We start from the raw sequence: 12,067 nt of genomic DNA on the forward strand, positions 1-12,067 counted from the left end.
ATACAGATACGGTTCGGATATTAATCGGATACGAATACGGATCAGATATTGATACGGATATAATTCGGATTCTTAATTAAAAATATATATGTTATTAACTTGTTATCCAACTACAAAATATATATATCTATTTAACTAAAATTCATCATCAACTTTACTGATCACATCTTTTGAATAAAATCACTAAGAATAAGAGAAACCATTTAGTACATAATTGAGACAGGAAATTCGATTTAAAAGGCCGTGTGGTACGATTCCATCTTTTCAAAGCGCTAGAGATTTTTCTAGAAATTGTGGATTGGGACCATTATCATATCCTTATATTCTCCTTTTCATCTTGATGGACCATGTCGAAAGAAAGCCTGGTTGACAACAAGGATGTGCTCAGCTTATGATTGACAATTACACTCCTTCTAAATACCCATCCAAAGAAGAAGCAGGTACAGAACCACTCGACTTAATAGGGAAAGAGCTGGGGGTGAACTTACAATAGCGTAAGCAAAGTCACTCTTCTTAGCCTTCCCCATAGAAAGACATCCTTTCAATTCTTTTTAATATTCAAATCAAACAGAAAAGTGAAAAGACAGAAAACATAAAAACAGATTTCCGAAAATTATAATATATGCGGATACGAGTAAATTATCCGTATCCGTATCCGTTTCTCAGATTAAATCTGTCACACCTCAAACCGAGAGGATTAAGGCATGATCAATCCTCGCCTCATGCTTATTACTCAATAAATACACAAGACTAAACAAATATAAATATAAAGAAATGCAGAAGCGTGAATAATAATAATAAAAGCATAAAGTCATACTTAGGTCATTTCTGAAGGAAGCGTCAAAATAGGGCATCATATGAAGTATGCAAACACCTCACACGAAGTGCACAACATGCAAGATGGTAAAATTCACTGAAATTCGGCTAAGTCAGAGCCTGTACGGTATAAGCTATATCGTTGCAGGTAAAAGGCTTATGCCGTACAGGTACACAGATTCAATCCGTTGACTATCTAGTTTGGATGAAATCTCGACCGTTGAGCAGCAACCTTCTAAAATGACGAACCTACAGATGTGGCAGGCCTTACTATGATGGGAAGTCTACTTTTAGCGCTCCATTTTGGGAAGAGATCTATGTTTAGAGCCTCCAAATATGGCATGAGAAGCTATAATTGACCTTCATGTTCTCCATGACTACACACATAGGATTACTATATAAACCCCTCATGTAATAAGAATTACTGTGTATGTTTTAGTTGTGTAAGTCCATAGTTTAGAGTAGAATATTGCATGTAAATTCTGGAGTTGGAGAAGGAAAAGCTCTCAAAGTCTAAGATGGAAGAAGAAGACGTCATCTAAAGAAGATGTTTCTCTAGGTTTTAGGTTATGTCTTTCTTATTTAATTTCTTTTATTTTGTCATGGCTTTGAGTAACTAAGCATCTCCTCTCTAGAGTTTGGATGTAATGAATTATATATTATCTCTTTATATATATATATTGTGTGTGTGTGTGTGTGTGTATTTTACGTCTATTTGAGATTCGTTATTCTTTGAGTGTTATTGAAATATGTCCTTACATACACAGTTTTGTCTATTATATACCAATGTCCTCCACATACCTATAGGTGTTAAGTCATTGTACCTTAGTGTGAGAGGGGATATAAGCAAGTGCTATAAACACTTCGGCTAACAAGGCTTGGCAGCAGTTCAAAGACTAGGGTTAGAACCGAGTGGGCTCCCTTGGAAGGATATAGATTAGATATCATCTCGAATTATGATTAGGAATTTATTTATTACTTGTAATAAGTAGGGGTTTAGGGTTATTACTTAGCAAGTAATAGGAGAATGTGATTAATTAGATTAGTGTGAGTGGTTTAATTATATTACATCCTATGATAATCTGAATTGTCCCCCACAAGCTGACCTTAGAGTCGGAGAACCTTTCAAATACGCATAGAACCAAACCCTGACATCTGTAGGGAATAACAGTACCGGTATGCGGCTCTGTCTACGGGGTGGCCTATACCGTATACAGTAGTGATAGTATAGTATACGGGTTTGTATGCAGCAGTGACAGAAGGCCGTATGCAGGTAGACATGAGTGCCATAAATATGTATTGAGATAATTAGAAGGATTTCATCTAAAACCCTAGAAACTCCATATTCTTGACTTACAGCAATTAGCATCTTCACCTAAACTTTGCCAGAGAAAATTCTAAAATCACCATGTACCTTTATTATTAATTATAATTATTTAAGTATACATGCTACCAAACAAACCCGAAGAACCTAGACTAGTATCACGTTGTTGAATAACTTAAGATCTATCCCTGTAGATCGACACCCGACACTACTACAAGATAGAATTATGCGCTTGTAATCTGATAGAGTAGAATTAGAGTAACTAAATATATATTTATATATATTAAAAGTTAGTAGTACTCATTTAGAGTCATCAGTGACCACTCAACTCAATGGCTATCGGGCTGGCTAGTACCCCATCCTACAAGACAGAATGAAATCACTTGGCCTTTTCTTAGCACTCACCATTGCATGCGTGTGACTACATAATCATATATTGTCTTCTCACTAGTGGAGAACATACAATTAGTGTCGCCTTAAAAAACCGACACTAATACTTTAGTATCGGTCGTTTACAAAAACCCGACACTAATAATATTAGTGTCGGCTATTTATATGTAGGCGATACTAATAACTGAGAATTAGTGTCGGCTGTTTATAAAAAGGCGACACTAATGTATTAGTGTCGGCTGTTTATAAACAACCGACACTAATACTTAACAATTAGTGTCGGTCATTTATAAACAGCCAACACTAATACATTAGTGTCGCCTTTTTATAAACAGCCGACACTAATTCTCAGTTATTAGTGTCGCCTATTTATAAACAGCCGACACTAAAGCTAAAAAAATTTCATTTCAAGTCCCGCGCACCTCTTTCAAACGCACGCCTAGGGTTTAAAACATCTCCTTCACTTCGCTTCACGCTTCTCTCCGATCTGATCTTCTCAAACCGAGCCGCTTCTAGGCGAATACCAGAAGATGTAATGCAATATGGTCCTGCGCATGCTTCACGAAAAGGGACGTAACTTTTGATCCGTCCGTCGGATCGGGCTGAAATTTTGACAGGAACTCCACAGCCCAAAACTGGATTAGAAACTAATCTATGATTTGTTTCACCATTTTGCGGGCTCAGATTCGCGATCCGAGTCTTCCTTCATGGACTTTTGGTATAGTCTTTATAATTTTAGAGTTTTTAGGGTCTTTTATGTATCTTTTATGTATTTTCTGTTTTAGGGTTTGTATGATATTTTATTTATGGTCTTTTATGTATCTTTTATGTATTTTCTGTTTTAGGGTTTGTATGATAACAATAAATGAGCAATTTGGATGATATTTTATTTAGTGAGTGTTATTTGTAAATTATGATGAATTATTTGATATCTTTGTTTTATATATAGTTCAGCAAAAATATATGAGCATTCCAGAACAAAAATTTTCATTTTTAGAATTTTCTATGATTTATAGTGAATTTTTGAAATTTTTTTTTTAAAAAAAAAACATTAGTGTCGGCTATTTATTAAAAAGCTGACACTAATACTTATTAGTGTTGGCTTTTTAATAAATAACCGACACTAAAAGTTAGTATTAGTGTCGGTCATTTAATAAATAGCCGACACTAATGCCTTACTTTAAGTGTCGGCTATTTACAAAGTATTAGTATCAGCTCGATTAGTGTCGCCTAATGTCCGACACTAATACCCATAAACAGCCGACACTAATTCCAAGTTCTCCACTAGTGTCTACGAGAAGAAGACAACTAATAACCTAATATACTACAACAATAATATAATATCTATATAATAATCTTTATGTTATATTATTCCTACAAAAACTGTAAATTTATATTTTTCAGAAATTATGCAAGTCCTGTCTACAATGATGAAAGAATAAATATGCACTACAGTTTTATGCAACTATTAAGTTAAATAAAATATGACAGGTCCGATGGATTAACTCCTAAGGCTACACCACAAAAAAAATAATCTAGATATTCCACGCCTGTATAATAGATGGAATCGCGAGCAAGAGCTAATCACGGGCGTAGCATGAAGGGTCCTCACCAACTCCAAATGGAAGAAGGTAAAGAGACTTAGAAGACATCCAGGCAGGTAAATTTGTAGAAAGAAGCGGCTAGACAGGTCTGATATCCTAAAATTCGTAACGTGATTAAATTAAAAATTAATATCTAAACTAAATTCTCGTAATAACCCTCCCCGTGTTATTACTTTATTTAAGAGTTCAAAGTAACTTAATTTAGAAATGGGTTATACTGCATAATCAATTCAGTCGGTCTGACTTGCTCAGTTCAATCAGTCCTACGTCTTCGGCTAAGTTAGCTTGACTTGGTCCGGATTGATCGTAAATAATTTATACTAATTTAATTTAATTTAATTTGAAGAAAAATTGCTTGTTTTAATTTGAAGATAAATTGTGATTATAATTTACATTGTTATAATAATCATACGATAATTACGTCGTTTGTTACGGTAATTTAATATACCCCTTTTTATTTTATTTTATTGTTCAAAATCTAAGTTGTAATTAATTAATTAAAGTAGATCGAGGGGCAGCTTCGCGGGAGAGAGAGAAGGGGAAGGGCCTAGGAATTTTTTTTATAAACCATAATTAAAAAAAAAAGATTTTTATGAAACCAACATAATTACTTCTTTTTTTTATAAAAATCATAAGAATTGAAATGTCATTTCGGTCCCGATTTTTTTTTGGACCGAAATGACAATTTGGTTCCATATATTTTCACAAATTTTCAACGTATTTTTTTTCTCAAAATTTGTGAAAACGACTCGGACCGAATTGTTATTTCAGTCCCAAAAAAAATGGAACCGAATTGTTATTTCGGTCCCAAAAAAAAGGGACCGAATTGTTATTTCGGTCCCAAAAAGAGGGAACCGAAATCCTATCTCGGTTCTTATAATTTTTGTAAAAGTAAAATGCAATCAAGTTAGTTTGATAAAATATATTTTTTTTATTAATGGTTTCTAAAAAAAAAATTCAAGGCTTAGGTTCCAGCGCCAGGAGAGAGAACGACAAATTTTTCATAGGGGCGGCCCTCGAATCCGTATCCTTTGCATTAACTCAAAAGGAAATCTTTAGAGTTAATCAATTTGAACCGTGCAATCTGTTTTAAAATTCGGGTAGACTAGATCTACACTAATATTAAAAGACCTCTTATATTATAGGCGGGTCGCGGATTGGCTCTCCGTTTAAAATTAGACAGTTGATATCCATTAACTCAAAAGATTCCCTTATGAGTTAATGCAGAGGATGCGCATTAGCCGACAGAAAAAAAAAAAAAAAAAAAAAAAAGAGAGAGAGAGAGAAGGAAGGGCTTTTTTTTCAAAAAGGTGCTTTAAGATTTGTGCAGAATGATTTGAATGGCTGTGATTTTGGAAATTCATTTCCTTCTCCACGAAGGAATAAAAAGGAGGGGGGATTTTAATGTGGTGGGGTCTGCTGGAAAGCAAATTAAATAAGAGAGGAAAGGGATAGAGTGAGGGATAGATTCGGAAGCAACTAGGCTTTGTCACTCGGGAATGTTCTTTTGCATAAAAGGCAGAAAAACATCAATCCTTGTTTTGCTCGAGAGTTGTTTCTATGAAATTCCAACAAGGAGAGTGTTGTTTTCAGAGCACTAATTCTACTATTTTGTGAGTAAATACTAATTCTACTATTAAGTGATGAGAGAAAATTTTGTATCTTAATATTCAATTTGTTCTTCTTTCTTAATATCCAACTATCTATTATATTGTTCTATGCACATCTGATGTACAACTATTTAAGAAAGTTAAAAATATATATTACAATCGGAGACAATTCAACTAATTATCTATGCAAAATTATTATACAACTAATTAAGAAAGTTAACAAAAAAAGTATTACAAACGGAGACAATTAAACTCGCAGTGTGCAATTAATGCACTACTAATAAAGCAAGTTAAGAAAAAACAAATTTCGAACATAAAAGATCACAAGGCTGGTTGATTTAGTGATTGAACTTTCCTAAACAAAGTAAGTAATCTTAAAAAAAAAAAAAAAAAAAGGATTTGGGAGCTCTTATATACAGAGAGGAGTGCATTACAAACAACAAAGATGTAATTTCATCATATCATGTTGAATTTGAGTGAAGTCACTAACAATTTCATATTTCCAGACAAGTAAATCGGGTAATCCTATCGAATGCATTACAGTTTCATGTAGTGTCTAAGAGAGTTACGGTAGGAAATATCGGCCGATACATATTGGCATTGGCTGAGTCCAATCTGATCCTGAGTTGATTCTCACGTAGCAAATCATAAAGAAAAAAAAAGAAAAACCCGATCCTGAGCCGATTCTAAGCCGATACTCCGATCCCAATCCCGATACCGATAATTCCTACTATACTTGCTCTATTAATTTTCGTAATCAATAACATGAATTAATTAGAAGCAAAATAAAAAAGTATCTAATAACAGACAAAATTAGATTAAAAACAAAATCAGAAAAATTCTCTCTAACTCTAAAAAGTTGAATTCATGCGTCAAAAATAACACTCCCTAACAATTAAGAAAGGTGATGCATTAGCTCACAAAAGAAAAGAAAAGAAAAATGTTGTATGGTAAGCTGCATATTAGAATAGAGATGCAAACAGGTCGGATATTATCCGACCGTATCTGAACTTTTCGGATTCAGATAATCGGATACAGATAATTTGCGGTTACAAATATAGATACAAAATATGCAAATACGGATACGAAATATGCAGATAAGGATACGGATTCAGACTTCAATTTTGGGCTGCAGATTGGCTATGCGGACCCCATTAGTTGAGACCGTTGGACCAATCTGCGACCTGAGTATTCATTGAATTCTCCAAAAACAGAGTTTTTTTTTTTTTATGTTATTAATAAAAATTTCGGCTCAGAAGACGCATTCCCATTGCTTTTGTTGGTTTTTGTAACCAAGCCTACATTTCATTGTTTAAACTAAAACACAGCCACCGCATTACTGCGTTACATTGTTTTCGGTCAGTAGTAGATTGGGAATATCTTTTAAAAGATTAATGGAAGGAATTGAGGAAGAAAGAGAACGGGAGAGAGTTTGAAAAAGTTATTAAAGATGGTTTGTGAAAGTTATTAAAGGTGTGGGACAATTTTATTGGATGGAAACCATGAATGAATAAAGCATTAGAAAAGGTGGTTTGGGTAAAAACCGGGAAAAGAAGTTTGGATATAAAAACCCTTTTTTTTATCATTAAAGTCGCTAGGCTAAAATTAAATTAAATTCGCACTGAGAATGAGAGTGTTGAAAATAACTAATTAATAAAATACTAGTATCATATCCGTACGTTGCAACGGAGACATATTATAAGAAGAAAAAAATATATCAATAAAAATGATAATTATCCAAAAATTAAGACACATTTTAATCGAAAATTTATATGATTATGTATTTTTAATTAACTTAATTTAATCGTGATATTTGATAACAATTTGATGATGCGATGATTTTTTATTTTTAAGTACCAATGATATCAAATAATAGCTCAATTCGAATCTAATTAATATCAAATATCGTACAACAATTCAATATCGACATATAATATGATATCAAAAAACATAAATAAAAAGTGTTATTGTGTATATGTATATGATATATATACACACATATTATAAGAGAAATATATATTCATACACGTACTAATTTATATTCTTCTTTGTTTCCAATTTAGAATACACACACACATTGATATATTATATATTAGAAATATATTCTAAATTATCCATAACAATATGTATAGAAATAAAGAAATAGAAATTAGAAAATAAAAAAAAATTGATTTCCATTGTGATCCGTATAGAAACGAAGAAGAAGTAAGAAAACAAATAAATAAGAAAATGGAAGGTGGAGTCTTCTCAATTGAAGAGGAGAAATATGGAAACAAAGAAGTAAGGAAAATTTCATATTTTGTTCAATTTTAATTGTAACATATCGTGTGGCAACACATGTGGTGAGTATGTTTTTAACTAAATTTAGACTTCTATACATAAAACAAATGCATTTAATCAAAAGAAGACATTATGTAATTCGAGGGCTGAAATTAAATCCGAAGTTTTATCTTTCAATCGTAGCCGTTAGCGGATCAAACACCCAACGTGCTTAATAATATAATAGAGATACCAACCGGAGATGCAACTTTTGGGTACACATATTAAAGAGTGTGAACATTTCATTTGCCCCCTAATTCGTTCTCTGGCGCTATTTACTCTCCCACGCGATTGTTGCTCTCTCAGTCGATTGTTTTGCTTAGTGTAATCCAGGCCATGGCTGGAAGCAGGAGCCCTGCAATCGGAATCGACCTCGGCACTACATACTCCTGTGTTGGGGTCTGGCGGAATGGCCGAGTGGAGATCATTGCTAATGACCAGGGAAACCGTACGACGTCTTCTTGCGTGGGCTTCAAAGGAACCGAGAGACTCGTCGGTGATGCGGCTAAGAATGAGGCCGCTAGCAACCCTACCAATACTGTCTTTGGTGTGTCTCGCTGTTCTAATATTTTCTTCTTTGTGATAAATTGCCACATTCTTTAATTTCTCACTGGAGTTTTTTTTTTTTTTTTTTTTTTTTTTTTTTTTTTTTTTGGGATTAGTGTTAACCACTAACAAATATATTGATTAAAAAAAAGTATTTACAAGAACCTTTTGCCTATTTAACTGTACTTATTTCCCACTGGAGTTGCTAAATATTGTATTTTAATTGGAGGCATCGCTCAGTACACAAAGTAAAACCAAAAGAACCAAATTTCTCCTACTTTCACCAAATTTATTCTAATAGGTACCCCTCTCCTTTCATTTTATTCACTTGGCATGCCGGACCATAAAATGTGTAATTTTCTTATCAATTGGATGTTTCGCCACCCAACATGTCATGAAGTTTTCCATTCTACGAGTAATCCAGCCAAAAAATGGGGGATCTGCACCGGGAAAAATATCAGGACAACAAAATTCGTAGTACTTTATCAGTTTGCTCTTTTATCATTATATTTATCTCTTTTATTTGGTGCTCCCGCTTGATGCTTCTTTAGATGGTTATATTTTTGACTTAATTGAGTCTTACTTCATTAAAGTTCACCCTGTTACTAACTCATTGTTATGTTCTGATGTTCAAAATAGTGCCAAGAACTTGATTTGTTGCTTCTGTAACATTGATTCATGCATTGTTGTTGACCAATAATCTAGACTATTATAACTTAAAAACACTGATGCGAGTAGAAAACAGTACTTTGGTTGCCAAAACTGTGCTACTTGATGTGGCCAATCTGTGTGGTTGCTGCTACTAGAAAAAGTAGAATACGGTATTTTGGTTGTCAAAAAATTTCTTGGTCTGAACAAATTTGATTTTTTTTTTTTTTTTACAAAAAGGTTGGATTAGAATTTAAATAGTGACTTGATTTTATTAGAGCATTTTCGGTTGAGTATAGTACTTATCAATTATACATAGTAGAATTGACTTGCAGAATCTAACATACCAATAGAAGAGTCAATTTATGGCTTAAAAATAGCATAATGATTTTCTTGTTTTCATTTTCTTTTAGCTGTCAAACGGTTGATTGGCAGACGTTTTTCTGATCCATGCGTCCAAAGTGACAAGAAGCTCTGGCCTTTCAAGGTAATCAAGGGAAATGATGATCGGCCCAACATCATTGTCGATTATCAAGGTGCGAAGAAGCAATTTGCTGCTGAGGAGGTATCTGCAATGATTCTTACAAAGATGAAAGAAGTGGCCGAGGCATTTCTCGGTTGCACCGTAAAAGATGCCGTAGTCACTGTCCCTGCATACTTCAATGATGCTCAGCGTCAGGCCACCAAAGATGCTGGTGCTATTGCTGGCCTAAATATTATGCGTATAATGGATGAGCCGACTGCAGCTGCTGTGGCTTATGGCTTTGATACAAATGAGGTTAACTCTTCTGTGAAGAAGAATTTGCTTATATTTGACCTTGGTGGTGGCACTTTTGATGTCTCTTTGCTTAGTATTAGCAATGGTGTAATTGAGGTGAAGGCCACTGCTGGTGACACCCACCTCGGTGGGGAGGACTTTGACAACCGTATGGTGAAATATTTGGTTGAAGAGTTTAGAAGGAAGCATAGGAAGGACATTAGCAGCAATTCGAGGGCTTTGAGGCGCCTTAAGACCGCATGTGAACGGGTGAAGAGAATCCTCTCCACCACCGCTCAAACTACTGTCAACATCGATTGTCTCTATGAGGGGATCGATTTCTATTCCATAATAACTCGTGCACGGTTTGAAGAGCTCAACGTGGACCTTTTCGAAAAATGTATTGAGACTGTTGCAAGGTGTCATGAGGATGCTGGCGTAGACAAGGACAATATTGATGTGGTGGTTCTCATTGGTGGTTCTACCCGGATTCCGAAAGTCCAACAACTCTTGAAGAATTATTTTTGTGGTAAGGAGCTATGTAAAAGCATTCACCCAGATGAAGCTGTCGCATATGGTGCTGCTGTACATGCTGCAAATTTAAGTGGGCAAGGTACTGAGGAGATCAGTAATTTGGTGCTCATTGATGTTACCCCACTTTCGCTTGGCATTAATGTATTAGGTGAAATTACATCTGTCATCATTCCAAGGAACACACCAATACCAACACAGAAGTCGCACGAGTATCTCACAATTGAAGATTTTCAATCTGTAATCAACATCAAAGTTTATGAGGGAGAGCGTGTGCAGAGTAAAGATAACAATTTACTTGGCCAGTTTAAACTATCTGGGATCCATCCTGCGCCAAAAGGTGAAACCAAGGTGAATGTATCTTTTAAAATTGATAGCGACGGCATATTGCATGTATCTGCTGAGGAGCCAGTCAGCGGTAGAAAGAAAGAAATCACCTTGATCAACAGAGAGGGCAGGCTCAGCAAGGAAGAGATAGATAGGATGGTGTGTGAAGCAGAAATGTATAGAATGGAGGATGAACAATTTAAAAATAAGGTTTTAGCCAAGAACTCACTGGAAGATTATACATACTGCTTGAGAAAGTTTGTGAAGGATGATGAGGTTGTTTCAAAGGTACCAGGTGGATATGTTAAGTATGTTGATGAAGCTGTCGACAAGATGATAGAATGGCTCAAGCACGATGTGCCGAAGGATGCATCCGAGTATGACACCAAGAAGAATGAGCTTGAAGAGATGAGCTCCACCCTCTCAAGAATGAGCTTATAGTATGTTTCTGTTTGTGGAGATGAATTCCCAAATGTTGGTGATGACTATTTTGAGTCTGAATATCATTGTTATGATGACAAGAACTGTGATTCTGATGGTGACTAGGATATGTCATATGTGATATTAGTTAGTGGGAAGGCTATTATCTGTGTGATTTCTTTTTCTTTTGGTTGGGTTAAGAGTTAAAAAGGATTGTGGTTCTAATCTTATGGAGTCAGTATAGCACCTGGAGTCCTGGACATGATATTTTCTTATCATTTCCTATTTTCTTAGTTTATACTTTATAGAAATATGGAGTAAATCTTGTGATTGAGGCAATTTCTGACACAACTGGTGCCTAGTGAGGCCAAATTTATGCGTTAGCGTCCCAAATTGTCTTGAGAAAATATTGAAGCTTTGATGTTTTTGCGAGCAATTATTCTCTGTTTGTCTTCATTTGCATTGCCTCTAACAACCATTTTGTGCCAATGGGCCAATTTGTAAATGTTGATTAAGGTTTACACTTTACCAAATCAACTGATAATAATTTTCAAGTTTTTCAATATCCAGAATTTGGATGCCTTAATAACGTTTTATAGTACAAAATATTATATTTACAGTGAGATGCAATATCTAAAAAGGTACAAAATTTTACCGAATGTTAGGGACAATATTAATAACACTTTAATTCATTCTTTATAGAAATATGGAGTAAATCTGGTTTCTTAGTTTATACTTGATAGAAATATGGAGTACTTTCTCAAGAAGAATTAAC

General features: G+C 34.5%; 1 protein-coding gene across 1 annotated transcript; it reads left to right on the forward strand.

Annotated features, from left to right (window-relative positions):
- Window positions 1-8,346: 8,346 nt before the first annotated feature.
- LOC144545975 (heat shock cognate 70 kDa protein-like) lies at window positions 8,347-11,713 on the forward strand. The gene is made up of 2 exons (XM_078294529.1): window positions 8,347-8,610; window positions 9,671-11,713. The coding sequence occupies exons 1-2, from the start codon at window positions 8,400-8,402 to the stop codon at window positions 11,311-11,313; spliced, it is 1,854 nt and encodes a 617-aa protein (XP_078150655.1). The 5' UTR covers window positions 8,347-8,399; the 3' UTR covers window positions 11,314-11,713.
- The last annotated feature ends 354 nt before the right edge of the window (window positions 11,714-12,067 follow it).

Source organism: Carex rostrata, chromosome 2, assembly GCF_964058835.1.
Source record: "Carex rostrata chromosome 2, lpCarRost1.2, whole genome shotgun sequence".
Classification (NCBI taxonomy): domain Eukaryota; kingdom Viridiplantae; phylum Streptophyta; class Magnoliopsida; order Poales; family Cyperaceae; genus Carex; species Carex rostrata.